The 20,521-nt window shown below is 39.3% G+C and overlaps 1 protein-coding gene across 1 annotated transcript in view; it reads left to right on the forward strand.

The window, feature by feature from the left end:
- LOC309407165 (vitellogenin-1-like) overlaps window positions 1-15,333 on the forward strand; it is a gene marked incomplete at both ends in the record, with an annotated part of 42,758 nt that extends 27,425 nt beyond the window's left edge. Inside the window, 15 exons of the mRNA XM_082002622.1 lie at window positions 333-552; window positions 1,429-1,598; window positions 2,242-3,027; window positions 3,111-3,167; window positions 4,041-4,250; window positions 5,305-5,511; window positions 6,379-6,521; window positions 7,015-7,153; window positions 8,339-8,474; window positions 9,183-9,369; window positions 9,811-9,908; window positions 10,534-10,628; window positions 10,727-10,886; window positions 12,077-12,238; window positions 15,215-15,333. Of these exons, the coding sequence (XP_081858748.1) occupies window positions 333-552; window positions 1,429-1,598; window positions 2,242-3,027; window positions 3,111-3,167; window positions 4,041-4,250; window positions 5,305-5,511; window positions 6,379-6,521; window positions 7,015-7,153; window positions 8,339-8,474; window positions 9,183-9,369; window positions 9,811-9,908; window positions 10,534-10,628; window positions 10,727-10,886; window positions 12,077-12,238; window positions 15,215-15,333 (2,889 nt within the window). The remainder of the gene's footprint in view (window positions 1-332; window positions 553-1,428; window positions 1,599-2,241; window positions 3,028-3,110; window positions 3,168-4,040; window positions 4,251-5,304; window positions 5,512-6,378; window positions 6,522-7,014; window positions 7,154-8,338; window positions 8,475-9,182; window positions 9,370-9,810; window positions 9,909-10,533; window positions 10,629-10,726; window positions 10,887-12,076; window positions 12,239-15,214) is intronic.
- Window positions 15,334-20,521: the final 5,188 nt, after the last annotated feature.

Genomic DNA, 20,521 nt, shown 5'->3' on the forward strand with positions numbered 1-20,521 from the left:
CTAGAGCACACTCAGATTCATCAAGAATCTGTTAACACTGTCTAATACTCCAGGAAAACAAAATTCATTCTTTAGAATTAATTTGTGATATACTTTTCCACTCTTATATCCTGAAGCTCTTTTTAGTCTAGATAGTCTAATCAAGCCATTCCGTGGATAATTTTGGCAATTGGAAAGGAAGTTGTTCTATGCAACAGCCTTCCTATCACTTCCTAAAAAGTTGGTTAATTCCTCCTGTAAAACATGTAACTATGACTGAAACAGGACTCACAACATGCAAGTATTCCTCTTACAGATGTTCAGTTTAACTTGATGTGTGTATTATCTTATAGGACAGACAGTCTGCAGAAGATGTTTCATCGGGAAATTCCTTTTCCTTTGGACGCTCTTCTTCCCAAAAAGAGCCATTTGTTCAGTCCATATGCACCAATGCAAGTACATTTGGGATTCAAGTGTGCATTGAAAGGAAAAGCGTACATGCGGCATTTATCAAAAATGTGCCTCTTTATTACCTAGTTGGAGAGCATGCCCTTAGAATGAGCTTCAAGCCAGGTAAATACAACGGTGCATAAAAAGAAAGTAACGGGTGAGTGGGTAGGGGTGTGTATGTATATACATATATATTTGTATATGTATGTATATATCTTTTCTATCTTAAATACCAGTAGAACTACCATTAGACCTACCAGCCCTGCCAGTATTGGCCACAGGCTATGTTTGTAGGAGGAATCCGGTTCTCTCCCACTCTGAGCAGCGATTTCCCAGCTCTCCCAGCAGCACCACTCAGCACGGCCAGCATCAAGCAGAGCTGATCTGTGCCTGCAGAGCGTGTCTGATGCATCCTGAATCATTGGATTTGGGATGCAAGCACAGAGCAATTGGACATGGGCAACAGATCTGATGCAGTGTCCTGTAGCTACACTCTAAAAACCCAGACTCTTAAAGGGAATTATGGATTAACCCTGCCAGGATCTAGTCCTTAATGTCTTAATCCATGATCATGAGAAGTAAAAGCACAGCAGGACACTGAATCTAGGTCTCCTAAACATCAGACTAATGGCCTAACCGTTGGGCCATTCTTTACAGTTCAACAGTTGAGCCTTAGTTCCTTTCTGGTGCCTAATTCTCTATCCCACAGGGTTACCTAGTTAAACAATCCACTTCACTTGACTTAAATCTGCTGGTCATTCTGTTTTTTGCCTTGAAAAGAAACTAGTATCATGCTAATATTTTAAAATTTGATTATTGCTAGTATGTACTTTAACTATTATAGAAATTTCTTAACAAAGTTGCTCAATACAAAAAACAATCAATGAGGTTTTTTTTTCATTTGGGGAAGAATGGCTAAATAACTTATAGCAAAACTTGGTTTATTCTATTATTCAGTTGCTAATACTAACAGTAATACTCACTGCTGTGCAATTTTAGTTTACACAGAGGCACCTATTGAAAAAATACAAGTCACAATTCAAGCAGGAGACCAAGCTCCTACAAAAATGGTACGTTTAGTAACATTTGAAGATCCAGAGGCTCAAGTATCTTCCAGCAAACAAGTAATTAAAAGAGTGAAGAAAATCCTTGATGATACTGATGACCAGGTACTGCTGTAAAAATCCACTTCTAGTTTTGTGGGAGATGTTACACAAAGCTTGGTTATTTATATTTCTTTTACTAAGTAGCCTCGTTTGTTTAGATAGTAAACAAAGATTTGAAAATAAAGACAGGCTTTTGGGTGCACAAAGTCTTTCTGCAAGTCTTTTGTTTGGACTCATCTCTTCTGCAGGTGGAGGACATGAGGAAGACCAGGTTGGTTTTGTAGGTTTTTCTGAAACTCTCTTGTAAGACATAAAATAGCTGTTGTGTACCCAAAAGGTAGTCAGTTCTTTCCAGCTACTGCAACCGTAGCAAAAAGGTATGACACCTACCTGCACAACTTGCTTGAGATAGTCACAGCTGCAGTGCTGTCATTACCAATATTAGTTATGTGTAATTGTGTGATCAACAATTTCTACATGTTCATTATCACAAAAGGGTTTTGGGTATTGTTCTACTTGTGTGTCATTTTAAGACATTATTATGAATCTGCCTTATTTTGATGTACTGCAAGAATGCTATCAGGCATACATTTTGTCTTCTAAGGCAGCAGAGAGATTCATAGTGCTCTGTATCTGATTTTTACTCACAGCCTTCTGCAGGAACACAGAAAAATAATTTTGTTTTTCCAATGGTACTGTTGACTAGGGGCCAAGAAAATCCAGAAGCTCATCGTCCAGTGCCAGCAGCACCAGTGGAAGTGCCGAGAGTAAAACGAGCAGCCCCTCCAGCAGCAATTCTGACAACAGAGCATCACAGGGAGGCACCCAGATAAAACTGAAAACAAGATGGTCCAAAGCCAAAGGAAAGAAGTTCTATCCCTTTGGGGACAGTGGCAGCAGCAGCAAAAGCAGTAGTAGTAGCGGTGGTAGTAGTAGTAGTAGCAGCAAAAGCAGTAGTAGTAGCAGTAGTAGTAGCAGCAAGAGCAGTAGTAGTAGTAGTAGCAGCAAGAGCAGTCGTAGTAGCAGTAGTAGTAGCAGCAAGAGCAGTCGTAGCAGCAAGAGCAGCAGTAGCAGCAGCCAAAGTAACAGCAAAAGCAGTAGTAGCAGCAGCAAGGGCAGCCATAGTAGTAGCAGTAGTAACAGCAAAAGCAGTAGTAGCAGCAGCAAGGGCAGCCATAGTAGTAGCAGTAGTAGCAGCAAAAGCAGGAGCAGCAGCAGCAGTAGCAAAGCATCTGGTATAAAGCAGAAGGCTAAGAAGCAGTCCAAGACCACATCATTTCCACATGCCAGTGCTGCTGAAGGAGAGAGAAGTGTCCGTGAGCAGAAGCACAAAACACAGAGTAGCAACAGAAGCACCAGCAGTGCCAGCGCTAGCAGCAGTGGAAGTGTTGGTGTTGCCCACCGCCACAGCAAATATGACAGACAAGCTGAGACGAAACATGTCAAGTCCCAATTTAACAGTCACAGTAGTCACGACATGTCTACAGAATGGGTAAAATTTCCTAATGCTTTGATTTCTGCTAGGAGGTGATCCTTACTGAGTTGTAGGTAATAACTTCTTTTGGCATTTTGCAGGAAGATCACCTTCCAAAAGTATACCGTCTCCGTTTCAGGTCTACTCATGTCCATCGGGTAGGTCCCTTATTCAAGTGCACATTCCCATGGTGGCTACAGTTGATATGATCAAGCATATTTCTGAAGGGCTTTGATTCATTTCACTTGAGAATTCCATACTGTCCAATATCAACACGGACGGTGGCCAAAATAAGCATTTGTTACTAAACAAATTAGATTTTTTTATTATGCTAAAGATTTGTTATTAAAATACTGGCTATTATACCACAACCTTCTTTTGTTGCAGCACTTTTGCAATCCTCAAATTTCAGTCAGGAGACCTTTGGGCTAGATGCTGGACAGTGTAGCCAAAGCTAAGTTAAGACCATGGGGGAATTATAAAGCAGCAGGATCTTCCAATAGGAATAGGCAATCATGGCAGAATCATCATGTATGTGGATTGTATCAGAAACCAGGTTCAGTATGCATTATGGCACAGAGGTATCTTAAGTATCTATTAGAACGATAATAATGAAGTGGCTTTTGTAGGTGTTACCTGCAAAGATATTATGTATCCTTCTTATGAAGGAGGAAGATCATTTACAGTGTTTTTAATTAAATTGTAACCTCTTTTTTATTTCTAAAAAACATGGGTATGTTTAACCACTTATTGTCAGTTTTTATTTTCACTAACATTAGACCTGGACAACATGATGTTGCCATTTGCAGTCACTTTCTACATGGCCTTCCTGTCAGCAGAGAGGTCCGGGTGGATCTGAGGAACTTTCCTACCCAACATAAGTCATATCTGCATATGATAATAAAAATAACACTCTAGATATGTCTAAGTCTGTCCATTACCTGTAGAGGGAGGCTGATAGCTCTGATTTTGTGTCTACACTGTAAAACTAGAGCCGTGTCATAGCTTTTTAACCTATTTTTGTTTTATAGCATCCAGATAGTAAGACATGGAGCAGCTCATCATCATCTTCCTCTGAGTCAGGAAGCAGCAACAGCAGCAGCAGGAGCAGGCACTCGAGCAGCAGCAGCAGCAGCAGCAGCCACCACCATGGAGAAAACGCTGGCCACAGTTCAAGGAGGAGCCACATGAGCAGAGGAGTCAGCACTGGCCACAGCCATGGCTCCAGCCTGACGCGGGAGGTACAGCTGCCCGTGCGGTACAAACCATAGCCGGGCTTTGCTGGCTGCTGAGCAGGACCTGTAGATGTGGTGGCACTCTAACCAGCTGAGAGGGTTAAGCTCAGCAAGTATTCTGCAAGTCAAGCTTGTAAACTGAAAGTCAAAATCCACTGAGATATTTTTTCCTCCAAATTCCCTTGGTTTAGGGTTTTGTTTACTGATGTCTTGGGTATATTTTCTTTAATTTCTAAAGGTGTTTGCAATACATGAAAAATATGAAAATATAAAAATTGAAGGGGATGGGGGGTTGTAAGTCAAAGGGGAAAGAATTCTCTTTTTCCTATGAAAGCCCAAAATGCAAACTATTTTGCACTTAGGTAAAAATGGGGAGGAAATAAATAGGTTTTATTTAAAGATTTTTTTTTTTTTTTTAACTTCAGTCCAGTTAATTATTTTTAGATGTAGACCTGAGGTCATGAATGCATGCAGAGTATAACTAAAACAGACTCTTCATGGGCATTACTGATCGGTAAATGTAAAGTCCCATTAAGTACAAATCATCTTTATCTTTATTACATACTTAGTATTCTATAATTGTACTAAGTAAAGTTATCTACATAATAATAGAAAATAGCTCTGCAAATGGAAGCAAAGTCATGAGAACTCTGTTACTAAGAAGGATTTCAAAATAATCAATTGGCTTGAAGGAGCTGTAGTATAGTAAAATATGTTGTGAATGTGCATACTGCTATGAAGATATCTAGTACATATTGTAGGGAGCTATTTGAAATATTAAAATAACACGCAAAATCTTACTAAGTACACAAAGGTAGTTTGGAAGAATCTTGGACCCCTCATTAAAACAATCACATCGTTGAAAATTCTTGGTGGTAATGAAATAAGATTCCAAACAAGCTTATTCTTAAATACTGGGGGTGTAGAAATACATACAGCAAACTAAACTGATGAAGGACAAGGGCTGCTCCCTGCTACCAGCGCTCATAAACTGGACTGTAGGCTCTCCAGTGAATACACAGAAATACTTAAGCACAGATGGTTGGGGGTTGTTTTTCAGCGCAACTTCCTGGGAGAAGTAATTCCACCTGGCATTACGATTGTGGCACAGGCAGTAAGGAGTGACAACAGAAATCAAGGTTATCAAGCTACAGCATATGTTCGTTCTGATGCTGCCAAAGTTGATGTGCAACTAGTTGTGGTTCAGCTGGCTGAAACCAATTGGAAAGCATGTGCTGATGCTGTAATACTGCCTCTGAAAGCACAGGTAAGCCCGCAGGCAGCTTCACCAGGAGGGACATCTAAAAAGCCTGGAGCTTTTTAAATAAGCACAGAGCACCAGCTGATTAGGAAAGCCAAACAGGAAAAACTTGCATATTTTGAAATGTTTGACAAAGTTTGTGAAATTGCGGAAAATGCTCATATCTTTCACCACTCTTTTGAATTAAAAAAATAAATTAAAAAAAAAAGTCAGCCACTTCGAAGTCTGACAAAAAGAGATATTGACTTTCAAGATACATCAAAATATGACCAGTAAAAGTAGAATAAATATTTGAAAAATTGACTGCTTCATTACTACCTCTTTATTATTTGCTCCACTGCGAGTTTTCTTGCCTGGCAATCTAGCTATTTTTCTCTGTATAATTCACTTGAGACGACTCATAACTCAAATACATTTCAAACGTTGTATTTCTTAGAATTCACATTAAAAGATGGAAAAAGTAAAGTTGGGTAATGGGTTGATGCCCGAGAGGGCATCATAAATGAAGGAACAGGTCTTTCCTTTTCTTTTTTCACATCTCCCTGTGCTGTGCTTCCTGTGTAACTTTTAATGCAAGAGGACTTTGCATAACAATTTACAGACTTCTGCTTTTCACAGCTGCAATTAACAAATTCAGCCTGATATTTCAGTATTGAAAAGAGCAGTGGGGTTCAAATCTAGAAGGCTAATAGAAATTATAGTGCAGTCTTCCTCTAGAAAAAAATACATATAGATTATGAATCCCAAGACTTGGGAACATAAAGAATCAATGTGAAGCTGTGGAAAAGAAGAAAAACTTGCATTTTGAAATGGTCAAGGGTGGTTCTGTGATTCTTTTCTGTAATTTGCGCGACTGTTTCCTTGTATGTAAAGGCCAGACTGAGATGGGGCACAGAGTGCCGGGACTACAAGATAGGAGCCATGGCTACCACAGGCCAACTGGCGAAGAAGCCAGCTGTGCAGCTGAAGGTACAATGGGGAAACCTTCCATCCTGGATAAAAAAGACAAGCACAACGTATGTAATTTGCTCTTTCCTAAGTTGTTATGTTGCATTTCTTACACTAGTTGGCTTTATAAAAACACTGAGAGTACCGAATGAAATTCTTCAACCCAAACATGTTTGTTTTGGTTTTTTTAACAGAAGGCACAAGTTGAATGACACAAAAGTATTTTGCAAATGTGTTCCACTTCCACAAATATTTAAAAACTTGACATGTTTAATTTTATTTTCAATATTAAATGATATGATATTTCAGTTCAAAATGCCTTTTTGTTTTGAAATGTTCTTCTATTTAGTCTCCAAAAATACCCAGCTAAAATGAGCAAAATAAAACCAATGTGTTTCCTCTGGGTAAAATCAACCATTTAATTTGACCCAAAGTATTATTTCTTTGACTTTTCAGTTCTTCCATTGTTTCCCTGATTTTTCAGAACTAACAGTAGTCCTCATCCTCTCATGTCTGCTTTTGCTCATGTACCTGAGTTTGTCACATCTTGTTTATCTCTAGATTCATGCAATACGTTCCTGGTGCAGCACTGGTGTTGGGCTTCTCACAAGCACATCAGAGAAATCCATCTCATGAATTTATAGTAAGGGCAGCTGCAACATCTCCACGAACAATTGACACAGTAATTAAAGTTCCTGGGGTACGTGTCAATTTTTATTTTCCTTTTCCTTACCTTGAATGGATTTTCAACTAATAACATTCTGATACTTAATGTGAAGAAAAGCAAAATATTCCCTTTTCGAGAAGTTGTTATATACTTGACTGCATTACGTATAATAGTACTCTTGATTTTGTTTTTCTTTGGTGCAATGTAGCAATAAGTTGAGAATCAGACTCTGTAGTCAAATACTGTATCTCCACGCTGAGAACAGCAGTTAGGCCCAAATTGTCTCAAGTATGACTGCTCTGCACTCACATCTTTATTCATTTTACCCAACGTGATGAGTTCTGTGGGATGTGGAGGGGTCTCAGAGCAGATAATGGAAGCCTTGAGAACACCTTGCACTCCATTGCAACCATGTACGGCATCTATCTGTGTTGGCACTCAAGTCCCACATCTGCAGTAACCACGCTTGATGAGACAGGTCTGAGCAAAAGTTATGACAGCCACAAATACAACTCTGACTTAACCAAATCAGAGCAGTTGGTTACACTCTTACAGCAGCTTGCACAGGCTGGATCTGCAGAGTCCCACTGATTAATTGGTCCTTGTCCACCAAAGCCCTGTGCACTGTTTTGAAAATTTTCCCTATGGATCTCTGGCAAATTAATAACAGCTAGCTATTCATACACAGTTAAATTAGTTTGTCTTTAACCTTCCATGGTGCTTCAGTATTGCAGGATCTTTAATATATGATAATGAAGAAGTAGGCACAGCTAGGCATTGATTTGATTCTCTTGGTAAATGTAATTTGTAGCTACATTGAGGGATCTTACCCCAACGCTCATCATGCCAGTTTTCAGCCTCTAACGGAGTCTGTTCACTTTTCCAGACACACCCATCAACTTACTCAGTTACTTTAACTTGTTACCTCATTTTTTTAAGTCACTTAATTATCACTTAAACTTCATCTATGTCAGTTACTTTCCAATGTCCTTAACAATTTCTCAAAAAGTCAAGAAGCGTGACTAGAAGACAATGATTCCTCACAAAAGCTTAAGGTTTGGGTGCATCCTGGAGAGACTAACACAACTGCAATTGTATAAATGCATCTTTATGATTTCTTTTTCAAGATAAGAGTCTTTTTTTTTTTTTTTTTTGCAGTCATATCTTGAGCAATACGGTTCAATTTATCTTAATGTATTTTCATTTCTGCTTTTTCAGGTAACACTTTACTATCAGGCATTCCGAATACCATTCACTCTGCCCTTAGGCCCATCTCCAGCTTATGAGACTCGAGACATCACTGCCTGGAATTTATTTCCTGAAATAGTTTCACAAATAGCACAAGAAGATCAATGTAAATATTACTCATATGCTTGTCTCATGAATAAGCAATGCTTGTAGATCGTCCTCTGCCATGGCTGGGCCTTGCCTTTCCATGTATGCTAGAAGCGTAGCATCTCTAACCCTGCTTTCTCAACAGCTCAGTCCTCCACTTAGAAGCATCTTTGGTGGCAGGTGAATGAAGAGACTTCAAACTGATGTAAATATTCAGAGTTTGGGAATCACTCCTGACTGCAAAGAGTAGAGGTTGTCTTTTGCTCCTTCTAAAATGGTGCCATCTCTGCATTGAGAGGCACCAGATGATGGGTACAAGATAGATCAAGTATCTCCTGCCCTGTTTTTTTTCTTCAAAAAGGAGTCATGTGAGTTTTAGGTGGTTGGTGCCTAGCACTTCTGTTGGAAATGCGAACTACATTTTATCATGGTTACTATGTTTAGTTTCTCAAGAATTTGGTACATTTTAGTCCCTGTTAGCTTGAGTTTTGTGTTTAGTGTGTAATCAAAATCAATACTAGTTATAGTCTCTGTCTGGCAATTATTCTGTAGTGCTATCCTGTCCTTACAGACTCTGGCAGCATTGAAAGCTGCTGCCCAGGAGATTCTGAAGTTTCTTTCCTGTTTGCTGGGTGGTTCAATCTCACAGATGTGGCCTTCAATAAATTTGCAGCAGCATATATGTCATTGTCACATCTGCCATTTCTTTTCTGATTTTGTTTTGCAGCCACGTGTGAAGTCAGCGAGGGAGATTTCAAAACATTCGATCATGTGAGCCGTACATACTCTTTCAATAAAAGCTGCAACCTGATAGTGGCCCAAGACTGTACTGAGCACCCAAAATTCATCATTACTACAAGGAAGGTTGATCCTTGGTCTTTCTCAAGAGAGGTTCACATAAATACTACCTCAGTGTAAGTGTGGTTTATCCTGAGGGCTCAGGAATTAGGTATAAAATTTCAGGGAATTAGTCTGGGGATGGGAGATGTCTAGCTCCTAGGTGAAACTAGTTTGCAATCAGCTATTTGGGGAAAGTTGGGGTTTTCATAAGGAATCCTCATCTGAGACTCTTTGGTGTCTCTTGTCTTCAATTTCACAGCCACCATTATCTGATAACCTGCCCAATAAGTCCCCACACTGTCTTTTCTTTAAAGGTTAAATCTCAAAACTCAAAGTCCCAGTGGATGTTGCACTTTGGAAAGAAAACAGCTCATTCATTCATTCAAAACCCAGATGTTCAAATTGGCTCTCTGCTAGCTTTGGTCACAAATATCTCTGCTTTTCACATTTTAAATTAACCACTAATTTCTTCTTTCCTTGTTTGTTTTTCTTTTTCTGTTGTTTTTTTCCTGAAGGAACATCACAATTTGTCCTGTGGCAAATTCATCTCTCCTTGTGGCTTGCAATGAAGAAACAGTACTATCACACAGTGGAGTTTCTGAATATGAAAAAGGTAAGCTGTGATACCCACTTTTCCAGGACTGACCTGGAAATTAAATATCTTTAAGACTGTGTTTTTATAAATTGCACAGAAACTTTTCAATTTAAATAAAACAGAAATGAGCTTAATTCAAAGAAAAACTAGAGACTTTACTTCCCCAAGATTTGTATTGACTTACACTCCTGTGTTTCTTATAGTATATACACTCTTACTTTCCCCAGCATAACTGACAGGTAAATAAAGCCCTCTCGTATACATATGGTATATCCAGGTTAGTGATTGTTTAGAAAAACAGTGCTTGTTATAGTCACAGTTTGATGCTTTGGGACAGATACTTAGCTGGAGAGCACCATCAATGTCATTATCATTTCAAGACTTAACAGACTGGATACAAAAGTCAGTTCCAACTATAGGGAACAGCAGTAGAATACTTTTACAAATTAAGAGATAATTTCTTCTATTTTTGCTTTCTCTCTCCACAAAAAAAAAAAAAAAGAAAAGAAAAGAAAAGAAAACAACTGTAGTAGCAAAATGATCTTTGTAAATGAAAATGCACTATGGTTTATTTTGTGCTACTCAGTTTCTCCGTTAATTTGAAATTAAGCGTATCACCTTATGATTCACTATCTTTTTACAGACAATGTTAAAATTTATAAAAATGGAACAACAGTTATTGTGGAAGCTCCAACACATGGACTGAAGATTGTGACTTTTGATGGTGTGATCCTTAAGGTATTGGGTTTACTTTCAAGATTACTTCCTGTTTAGTACCTTAACAATGTAACAGACCAACACTTCAGTATTCACTCCAAAGATGTGCTATTTCATAGGTTACCGTTGCTTCATGGATGAGAGGAAAGACTTGTGGAGTTTGTGGAAATAATGACAGAGAAAAGCACAATGAACTCCTAATGCCAAATCATAAGCTGGCACACAGTTGTTCTGCTTTTGTTCATTCATGGGTGTTGCTAGAAGAAACCTGCTCTGGTGGTGAGTAGATCTGAAAGCAATTTATGCTTGGGGAAAATATTATTTCACTTTCCTTTGCTAATAGCTAGAAAATATATTTTTAAAAGCAGCCCATATCTTTTTCTTAGAAAAGACAATAACAATGTATATCCATTTTAACTTCATTAACCACTGACTGTTTAAAACACTGCCTGTGAATATAGAGAATATATACTACAGCAAAAGTCTTTGCCTCATGTGCAGTTCAATGTTAAATAATTGATTCTACTATAATTTCTTACACTGAGTAGCTTTTTTCTTGGAGAGGCAAAATCAAGCCTAATCTTGCTCCCACTGAAATAAGTGTGATTTTCACCACTGAATCAAAGCAGTTTCAGCTGTTTTCTGCAGACTTAATTTAATCAAATAAGTTGCAGACTATGAATGCAGTGTCAGATCTTAAGTTCCTGTACATTTTCAGAGCGCACAAAATTCCATTTTTGTTCTGTACTATCTGAGGGTGCAACCTCAGGGAATATTCAGAAATACACATAAAGTGAAAGAGCTTCCTTTCACATGTAGCTGGAAAAATAATTATGGTCTCCCATAACATCAATACAGTTTTGTTCTGTAGGTCTCCATTTACCTTGAGATAACTTTATTGAAGTTAATGGCTGTTTTCTCCTTGACTTCAGTGGCAGCAGAACTGTACTTATCTGTGTGTCAGGAAACGGAACCATAGCTGGGATCCTGTTAAGTTACATTATACCTTTCTAGTGAGATAATTGTAGCATTATAAAAATCATCCAATACAAAAATTATCCTTGATGTTATTATATAAATGCTGCCTTTTTTTTTTAATCCATTCACTATCGTTGACATTTTTCCTAATGCAATGAAGTAGCCATTGTGCTTGCAGTATCTATTCTTAATAGCTTTCAGACATGAGAGGTTATTTTCTGTGTATTATGTAGTTCTAAAAAACTGGGTGTACATGATTCCATTTGGGTTATATTGTTCAATTAGATTTTAAAAATAGCTCCCCTTTCAGGTTCTTTCCTCTATTCCCCGACTTATTATCATCCTATCTCGATAACCTCACTACTGTGAAAATGGTTTGTGAGGCACCTGTGCTTTAATAAAAGCTGAAGAGAAAATATGGACCTTTATTATTGCAAGGATCGATTGGGGTTTATTTCTACAATTTTAACTACCTTTCCTTTTCTTCTTAGGGTGCAAGCTGCAGCGCAGTTATGTGGAGCTGAATCGGAATCCTACTATTGATGGAGAGGAATCTACATGCTACTCTGTTGACCCAGTACTGAAATGTATGAAAGACTGTACTCCAATCGAAAAAACTTCAGTTAAGGTTGGCTTCCACTGTTTCCCAAAAGGTACGAAATTTTTCTCTCTCTGTGTCACATACTGCAGACTCTGACAGAACACTCAAAAGAACAAAACACAGCACAGCCAAGCACAGACCTCTATGGCTCCGGCTCCTCTCTGAGCTGCTGGTTTTAATCCCATTAGTATTTGCTATAACCACTGACAGTACTGGCCAGCTAAAAGCTAGTTTAGATGATAGCAGGTAGCATCATCTGAGAAAAACATTTGAGGTGATAAAAGGGGCAGCAGTGATCGATAAAAAATTTTTCACATTTTCAGGATCTCCATAAAGTTGAGATAAGAAACACTGAGTCCTTTATGTACATTACAGCCTGCAATTTTGTGTAGACCAGGGCAAGCAAGGCAATTGAAAGTCAGTCAAGTAGTGTGACATGACTGCTGTGATTAGGCTGCCATGCTATGCCACTGTGCAATACATCAACAAAAACCACATTGCTGAAATGTTCTCAAGATTGTTCCAAAAAATGATTTGTTTTTGAAGGTATTTTATACACACACACTCGTGCCCCAGGTTTTTAAAAATACTGGGCCTTTTTCTCCTTTCACTTGTACCAATTTGTCAGGGATATGATGCATTTGCTAAGACAGGTTCACACAGAAGTTATGTAAGCATGAGAGGAGAATCCAGCCTGAAACCTACAGATATTTCTGGTGCATTCCTTCCTAAATCTTTTAATGAATTACACAGTGCATATATACTTAGAGGGAAACCTACCATTAGGGAGCATATAGCGAAGTGGTCTGTTCTCTGTGTTAACCATTGTTGGCGAAATCCATTGTTCTCTGGGATAAGCCAGAGTAGTTTCACTGAAGCCAGAAGACCCCTGTGTTGAGTAATACTGGAGATGAACAGAGTATTGTAAGTCTAATTTTAAATAACATCTCTGTAGAACTTTGCACTTTGCTCATTTTATTAGTATCTGCAATGTGCTGATTCAGCCCATAAAAGCAATGACGACCTATAATAGTCAACTATCTACAACCACCTATTCAACAAGTAGCACAGAGAGAGTGCCAATAGTTTTCTCACAGCTCCCTGGAAGTGAATTAGATGCATCCTTTCATGAAAAGAAAAACCCACCCACAACAAAAAAAAACTTCCAAAATCTTGTCATATCCATGTTTCACAGATTTCTTTTGTGTCCGAGTCTGTATCTCTGAAATGTCATCACCCCAGGCCACTCACTGCCTCAGAATATTAGGCTATAATAAAGCTGTCTCATTCTCTCACAAAAAATGTGTGAGAAAAGAGGAAAATCAGAAAAAAAGATATGTTAGTTGTCACAGCCAGTGCTGTTTTTACAGCAACTGCAGGTTTCTCTGGTTCATTTACTGAACCAGAGACTGGGTAGTCTGCTAGCAGCACTCCTAATCAAGAGCTTTTTTTATTTATTTATCCTGAGGAGAAGGAGGAGGCAGGAAAAAAGGAAGGGGGGGGGAGGAGATGGAGGAAGGAAAAAGATGCCATTTGTGGTTTTTTAGCAAGATGATTGCTTTTCCTCAGGCTAAGGATCAATAGGAATACAAGGCCAGCCCTTAAAAACTGTTCTTTCTCTTTCTTTGTTCAATGAGTTGGAGGAGCAGCAGAAACAAAATCATCATCTTTCTCAGGCTGAGAACATGTATTTGCATACACTGGACCAAGACTTTTTCTCAGCTCTTTTTATATGAGAACTGAGAGTCCTCTGTTCCAAAAGAGAGGGACCCCATCACTGTCACCAGTGGAGCAAGGATAAAATGAAGTACATGGATGCAGAATTTCCCTTGTTGTCCTCAAATCAGTGGGACTGTAGTCTTAGGATCTTGACTGAGGCAGACATCACTCCAAGTTTAAGTCCATATATTGTTTTACATTTCAAACATGCCACAAGCCCTACCCATAGGGATCGCAGTTACTCAGCCATGATCCAGTTTGCTGAGGGAACTATTTCCTACATGGACATGGATGTGATCAGACCCACAGTGTGCCCAAAAGTAAGAGACATAACAAGAATGTAAATAAAAAACAGAATTCAGACATTTTATAGCACTTCTCCTTTCACAGCTTGAAAATATTATATATTTTTAAAAAGCATCTCCAGCACCTTTCTGGGAAATATTTATTATCCAGTTGATTATGGAATACCTGTGCATCAGGTTGGACAATAATTTAGACAAGGAGAGTGTTAGCATTTCAGGAGATAAGTGACTGATACAACCTGAACCCATACAGCGGTCTCCAGATTTCCCTGTGATGAGAGATGGCATGTTATAAATATATTGTCCAACTAAGGGATAAAACAAATGGAGGTAAAACTATGAAAGCTTTACCCGTTCTCATTACACAAACAATGTAAATGGATGTCCTAATATCCTTCCAGGTGCAATGATAAACCTCCAACTCGCTAAGAATATTTATTGGGAGGATGAATATCATTATTCCATTTAGATTATTTTAGCATTAAGGGATATGGCTTATTCAAGCTGCTGTTGATAAAGCTATGTGGTAAGGTTAATACTGCAACTGACAATGCTCTGCCAGATTTCACAATACATGGGAAACTTTAATTAGAAGTTTATGAACCTCTGAAAATTCTCCAAAGGGCTTATCCTTCAGAACGAACTTTGACAAATAGTCAGCTGAAATACAGAGTGATATGCAGCACTAACATAAAAAGAGATTGCTGATGTGTACTGGTATGTGGTGGTCTTACATTGATGGTGGCTACCTCCAGCACTTTTGCAGCCTCGTGCCTGTTGTCTTTGTGCTCATGAAATGTTATTCATTTTGTTTTTAGGGAATTATTATAGTAATTATATCATGGATGAAAATCCTGCTCCAAGTCAATGAGTCAGATGTCAGTTGTGGGGGCAGGATTTCATTCTTTACTTGACGAGGGAGTTGGCAGCCATCAAAACAGTATTTCCTTGAAATGTGTTAATTTGCTTGATGTTAGTTAACAATGGCTTCGCTCTTCTGACAGATACTGCTGTAAGCCTGCTGGAATGGCAGAGAAGCAGCGATAAGAAATCTGCATCTGAGGATGTTGTGGAGTCTGTGGATGCTGACATTGATTGTACCTGCACTGGCAACTGTAGTTAAGCTAAACACTTTAGTGTTGTGCTTATAGACATACTATACAAATAAATTGAATAGCTGGACAGATAAAAAGAGAATGCAATAGCTGTAGTAAAATATTAAGAAATGTGCTTAAAGAAAATAAGCCTACTGCACTGCATCCAAAGTCAAATGCATTATGTACAGTCCGCACTGCTTAATAAATATGTTGTTCATTAAATAAGTATGCATGTGGTCTCTCTCTTTATTTTTCCCTGTCAACAAAACAATCAGACCAACTATAATATTATCCAGAAATTCTGCTTCCTTTTATCTGAAATATAATTACAGCAGTCCTCTCTTAAAATTATGTTCACTAGGTGATGAAAGGAAAACATGATTACGGCTACTGCTAACATTCCATTGTGCAAAGAATTTCATATTTAGCATTATAAAGACACAGTAAGCATTTGTTTTCTTTTATGTTTTCTGGTAAAGAGCAAAGTCTGTTCTTGGAACCATTCTGCAAAAAAATACATTTTACTCCCAGCAAGACTATTAGCCTTAGTACATTCTACAAAGGAATGAATTGGACTGCTAGACTCCCACTGTAGCTTTCCAGAGAGCTATAGTGTGTGACACAGTCCCCATTTTCATTTAAATTTCAATGGATCTGCTGTTGCTTCATGAGCTAAAAGTATAAATAGGAACTTTTTTTTTGGTTTACCATCGCCTTTTGTATATCTATGAAAATGATGCCTTCAAAAGCTTCAGTGAACAATAATACATCAGGTAGCATTCCAAATACATCAGAAACGTAATATATAGAAAAATAAGTAAGATCGATAGCATCATAAAGCTGAAATAAAGTACAAGCAGGGCAGTTAGACTGTGTTTAACCAGTGCAGTGTCAATCTGCAAGCTTTCACTAGGCCTATGCAGAAAGGCAATTCCCTCCCACCCCAGGGGACCAGGAGTAGGTGGCACCCCAAGCAACAGCACAATACCTCTTCGTCTTGTGCACAGATCAGCCTTGCCCTGAGCCATAATACATTTTTCATAACAGGCAATAGTGGCCAGCATGTTCTTCCAAGAGAAGCCTTAGAGAATCAGAAAATCTTTGGGTTGGAAGGGACTTTTAAAGGTCATCTGGTCCAACCCCCCTGCAGTGAGCAGGGACACCTTCAAATAGAGCAGGTTGCTCAGAGCCTTGACCAACCTGGCCTTGAACGTTCCCAGAGATGGGGCATCTCCCACCTCTCTGGGCAACCTTGTGCCAGTGTTTCACCACCCTCATTGTCAAAAATTTGTTCCTTATATCTAATCTAAATCTACCTTCTTTTAGTTTAAAACCATTACCCCTTGTCCTATCGCTACAGGACATGCTAAAATGTCTGTCCCCATTTTTCTTATAAGCCCCCTTTAAGTATGGGAAGGCTGCAATAAGGTCTCCCCAGAGGCTTCTCTTCTCCAGGCTGAACAACCCCAACTCTCTCAGCTTGTCCTCATAGGAGAGCTGTTCCATCCTTCCGAGCATTTTCGTAGCCCTCCTCTGGACCTGCTCTAACAGGTCCATGTCCTTCCTGTGCTGAGGGCTCCAGAGCTGGATGCAAGGTACTGCTGAACCCAAATGCTGTCGGGAAACTGTCATTAAAGAAAATACTTTTCTTTCTAACTAAAAACTGAGCTATCAGAAAGACGATTGAAAACTAAATCACTGAACAATTACAGAATAACATTTCTCAGTGCTTTTCTTTCAAGAGCAGAAACATGAGTAACATATAGTACTCCTCTCTCTCAAGTTGCAGCTTGACACCAACTTGAAATTAGAAAAGACCCAGGTTTTTTAAGTGTACCGCACACACTTCGTTACTTCCAGAAGTAAGCCATTATGAATTGGTTCAACCAAGGGCTCAGTGGGCTGAAACCTGATGCCTGGTGCATACCCTGTGGCAAACATATTTGCCTCTGCAACTATGTCCTTCTCCTGAGGATAACCTACAGAGGGCAAAAGGGGATTCCCCTGCCTCTTTCCCTTTCCCCAGCCTTAATTTAGTCTATATGTTGTATTTGAGAACTTTCATGTTCTATATGCAGGTAGCCAGTGCTCTATTCAACAGCTTTCTTTCATGCAAGTATGTTCAAACTAACACCAGTAACACAAATTTTTGCACTGTTCTTATTTGTACTAAAGCACCCACAAATTCCCTGTACAAAAGCTGTGTTTTTTTAACTCATCAGAAGTGCTACACTGCAAAAATGGTACCCCCAAACAAGAGGGGAGATGGAGAATATTGCATTCCACTTTCCTTTAAAATCACACTAATATTATAGCTGGAGAGCTCTTTTCTTCCCGGTATTGTTTTCACTGTGGCTTATGGGAGATTTGCCACTGACTTTCATAGGATCAGACTGTCATCTTTAATCCAACACCTTTTTCTTTAATCCACTTGTTTACAAAAGAGAAACTTTTGCCAGTCAACCACTTCACGGAAGACAAAGGTAGTGAAGAGATGTAGTGAGAGAAAAAAAAAGAACGTTCATGCTCAACTACTAGAACAGGAATTTAGTAACAGCAAAGAGCCATTAGTAAGAGAAGTAATTCTGCTCACAGTAAAACAGAGTCATCTACACAGAAGCATGACACTAATTAACAACGACCAAGCTGGGATGTACAGTACAAAAAATACAAGCAGCTCATAAAGGCAAATGCCTTCTCCCAGAAACAACCTACAGACCGTTAAAGTCATTGGAAAAAACCTGAATGCAAAAGGCTGATCAGCAGTCCTAAATTAGCTTATTCTACAATGATGATATGTAATAATACTACGTACTGTACGGCGTTAAAAACCAATAAGCGTGCCAGGTCAGGCCCGTCCCTGATCCGAAACCCCGCTTTGGATCCTGCACCGATGAGACTGCACCTCTGGCACCCCAATTAAAGGGATCCAACAGAACAGCTACACGTCTCTTTCTGCAGAACTGTCATGCCTGGAGAAAGGTATCCTGCCCGTGCTAAAACCACGCACGCTGTCCCAGACGCCAGGAAAGAAAGGTGAACGTGCCAGAGCAGGGCCAGGGCATTCGCCCCGTGACGCAGCGGGGCTGGGGCGCGGGCTCCGCCGGGGAAGCCGCCGCTAGCGCGGCAGAGGCACACGCCTTTCGCTGGTCCGTGCGAGGCCACGGCTCAGACGCAGCCCTTGGTGTTTCCACCTTGAAAGGGCAGCTTTCATTCCTGGCCAGCTCCGGTTCCTCGGTGCCCTCTTGCTGAGGCAGCGAATGCCTTTGACCGACTGAAAGACTCAACTGATGTTGCAGCTGTAAAATCCAAACATATTGAAAGTTAGTAAAGCCTGAGGTTGGCAGTGGGCACGGCAAAGCAAAACACTTAGAACCAGCTCATTTTGCAAAAGGAATTAAGAGCATTAGCAGTACAAGTGTGAAAAAGCCCTTCTGGAGTTTCTAATGCACCACACAGATATTTCCAACCCATCTGGGATGATATCTGCAGTCCAGATTTAAACCCCATTTGGAAATCATGCCTGTCCTATCTTATAAAGCAAACCAAAGTTATGTAGCCTACTGAGTATTAAAATGTGTACTTCACAGCTTTTATGCACTCTACTTTTCATTCCTAGTGCTTCTCAACGGTATGAATTAATGAACTCTGGACTTTGCTGTAGTAATCAAGGAATATGACCTTGCAGTTATAGTACTCCAGTATTGTTTAAAAAAATGAGTGTCGGAAAAAAGATGCAAGCTTAAGCACAGGCCAGGCTTGAGTCCTAATCTTGCCTTTGCAGCTCTGTAATGCTGTTTTGCATGAGGCTGGGGATTTCTGTGCCTAATTTTCTGCATCGGAAAGATATGACTACTTACCTACTTGATGGAGTTAGAAATGCTTATGAATTTATAGTCCCGTATGCCTTTTGCAAGTTCTTCAGTGATTCTAGAGAGGAAAAGTAAATTTTTCCACTAGATCTCCTAACCACATGAGTATATTTTATTGCTAAGTTGAAGGTTTTCATTTTCAGATTCATCCAACTGTAAAATAACTATACATTTGGAAAAAATCAAAACAATGTTCTTAATTTGTTCACGGTCAGCTTTGGTTAAGCCTTAGTGTATTATTCATAAAAGCTTAGAATTGGATCCTGCTATTACAGTGGGATAGGCAAAAGGCCATTGGAGACACAGTCTTTTGTATCCTAGACAAAGACAAACAAACCTTTTGTCCATCAGGCCTGGCTCTTTTGAGTCACTAATTTTAAATGACACAGTAACTCTTAGGAAAGCATAGTCATTCTGCTCCAGAGAAAGGAGCTGCAGCGTGACAGGAAAGGACAAAACCGTTAATATCAGACCCCTCCTGGAAATTAAATGCCTGCTCCACAGCATGAGCATTAAAAAAAAGGTGTACCGTTCTAACCCCACTGAAGTCAACGGTTACACTCAACAGAGCTGGGCTTTTACTCAGCGTGTTTGAGTGAGTTATTAAACGAACTTTAGTTGTCCCTAAAAATAAATGTACTGTGTGGATCTAAGCGCAGCTGATGAATAAGAAACCTCGGGAATCTAGCAAATACAGTAGCTAGGGCTTAAACCAGGGACAACACAGAAGGTTGCAGAAGAAAGCAGCTATTAGTGGCCATCTGAGCATCATGTTAAATCCCAAGGTCTCTCATGCCATCTGCTGGCTTTTTTGTTTACTAACAATGGTTTAAATCTTTTTTCCTCCAGGTTTATTTATAGGTCTGATACATTCCGGGCAGTTTTATATAAATTCTAATCAAGGTTTGGGGTGTTTTTTTCCCCTCTAACCCCCACACTTGATTACTATGTGGTTTTCTCCCTGTCAGTACATTACAATTCTGTACCTTTTTGAACACCATTTCACATTGTCTCTGGAGGAAAAAGACATTGCCTAAGACATTCTCATTTCTGTTATTGCTGGATAGGCAGTAATTACATTGCAAGCAGGGCTGGGAGAACAGTTTACTAAGAAAATCCAAAGCTGTTTGAAATAGCACTTACGGTTCTTCCTCAATCAGTGTGAGAAGGTTGTTATTTTGGTACCTGAAAATGCTTTAATGTACCAAAAAATATCTAGTTTTCCCTCTTTTTTCCCGTGCAGTTCACTTAACTGTAATTCACAGCGAACACTTATATGTCCTAATATTATTACTTTTACTTTCAGATGGGTTTTGGGAAGCAGGAATTATAGATAGACAGA

Source organism: Phaethon aethereus (assembly GCF_964289735.1).
Source record: "Phaethon aethereus genome assembly, chromosome: 8".
Lineage (NCBI taxonomy): Eukaryota > Metazoa > Chordata > Aves > Phaethontiformes > Phaethontidae > Phaethon > Phaethon aethereus.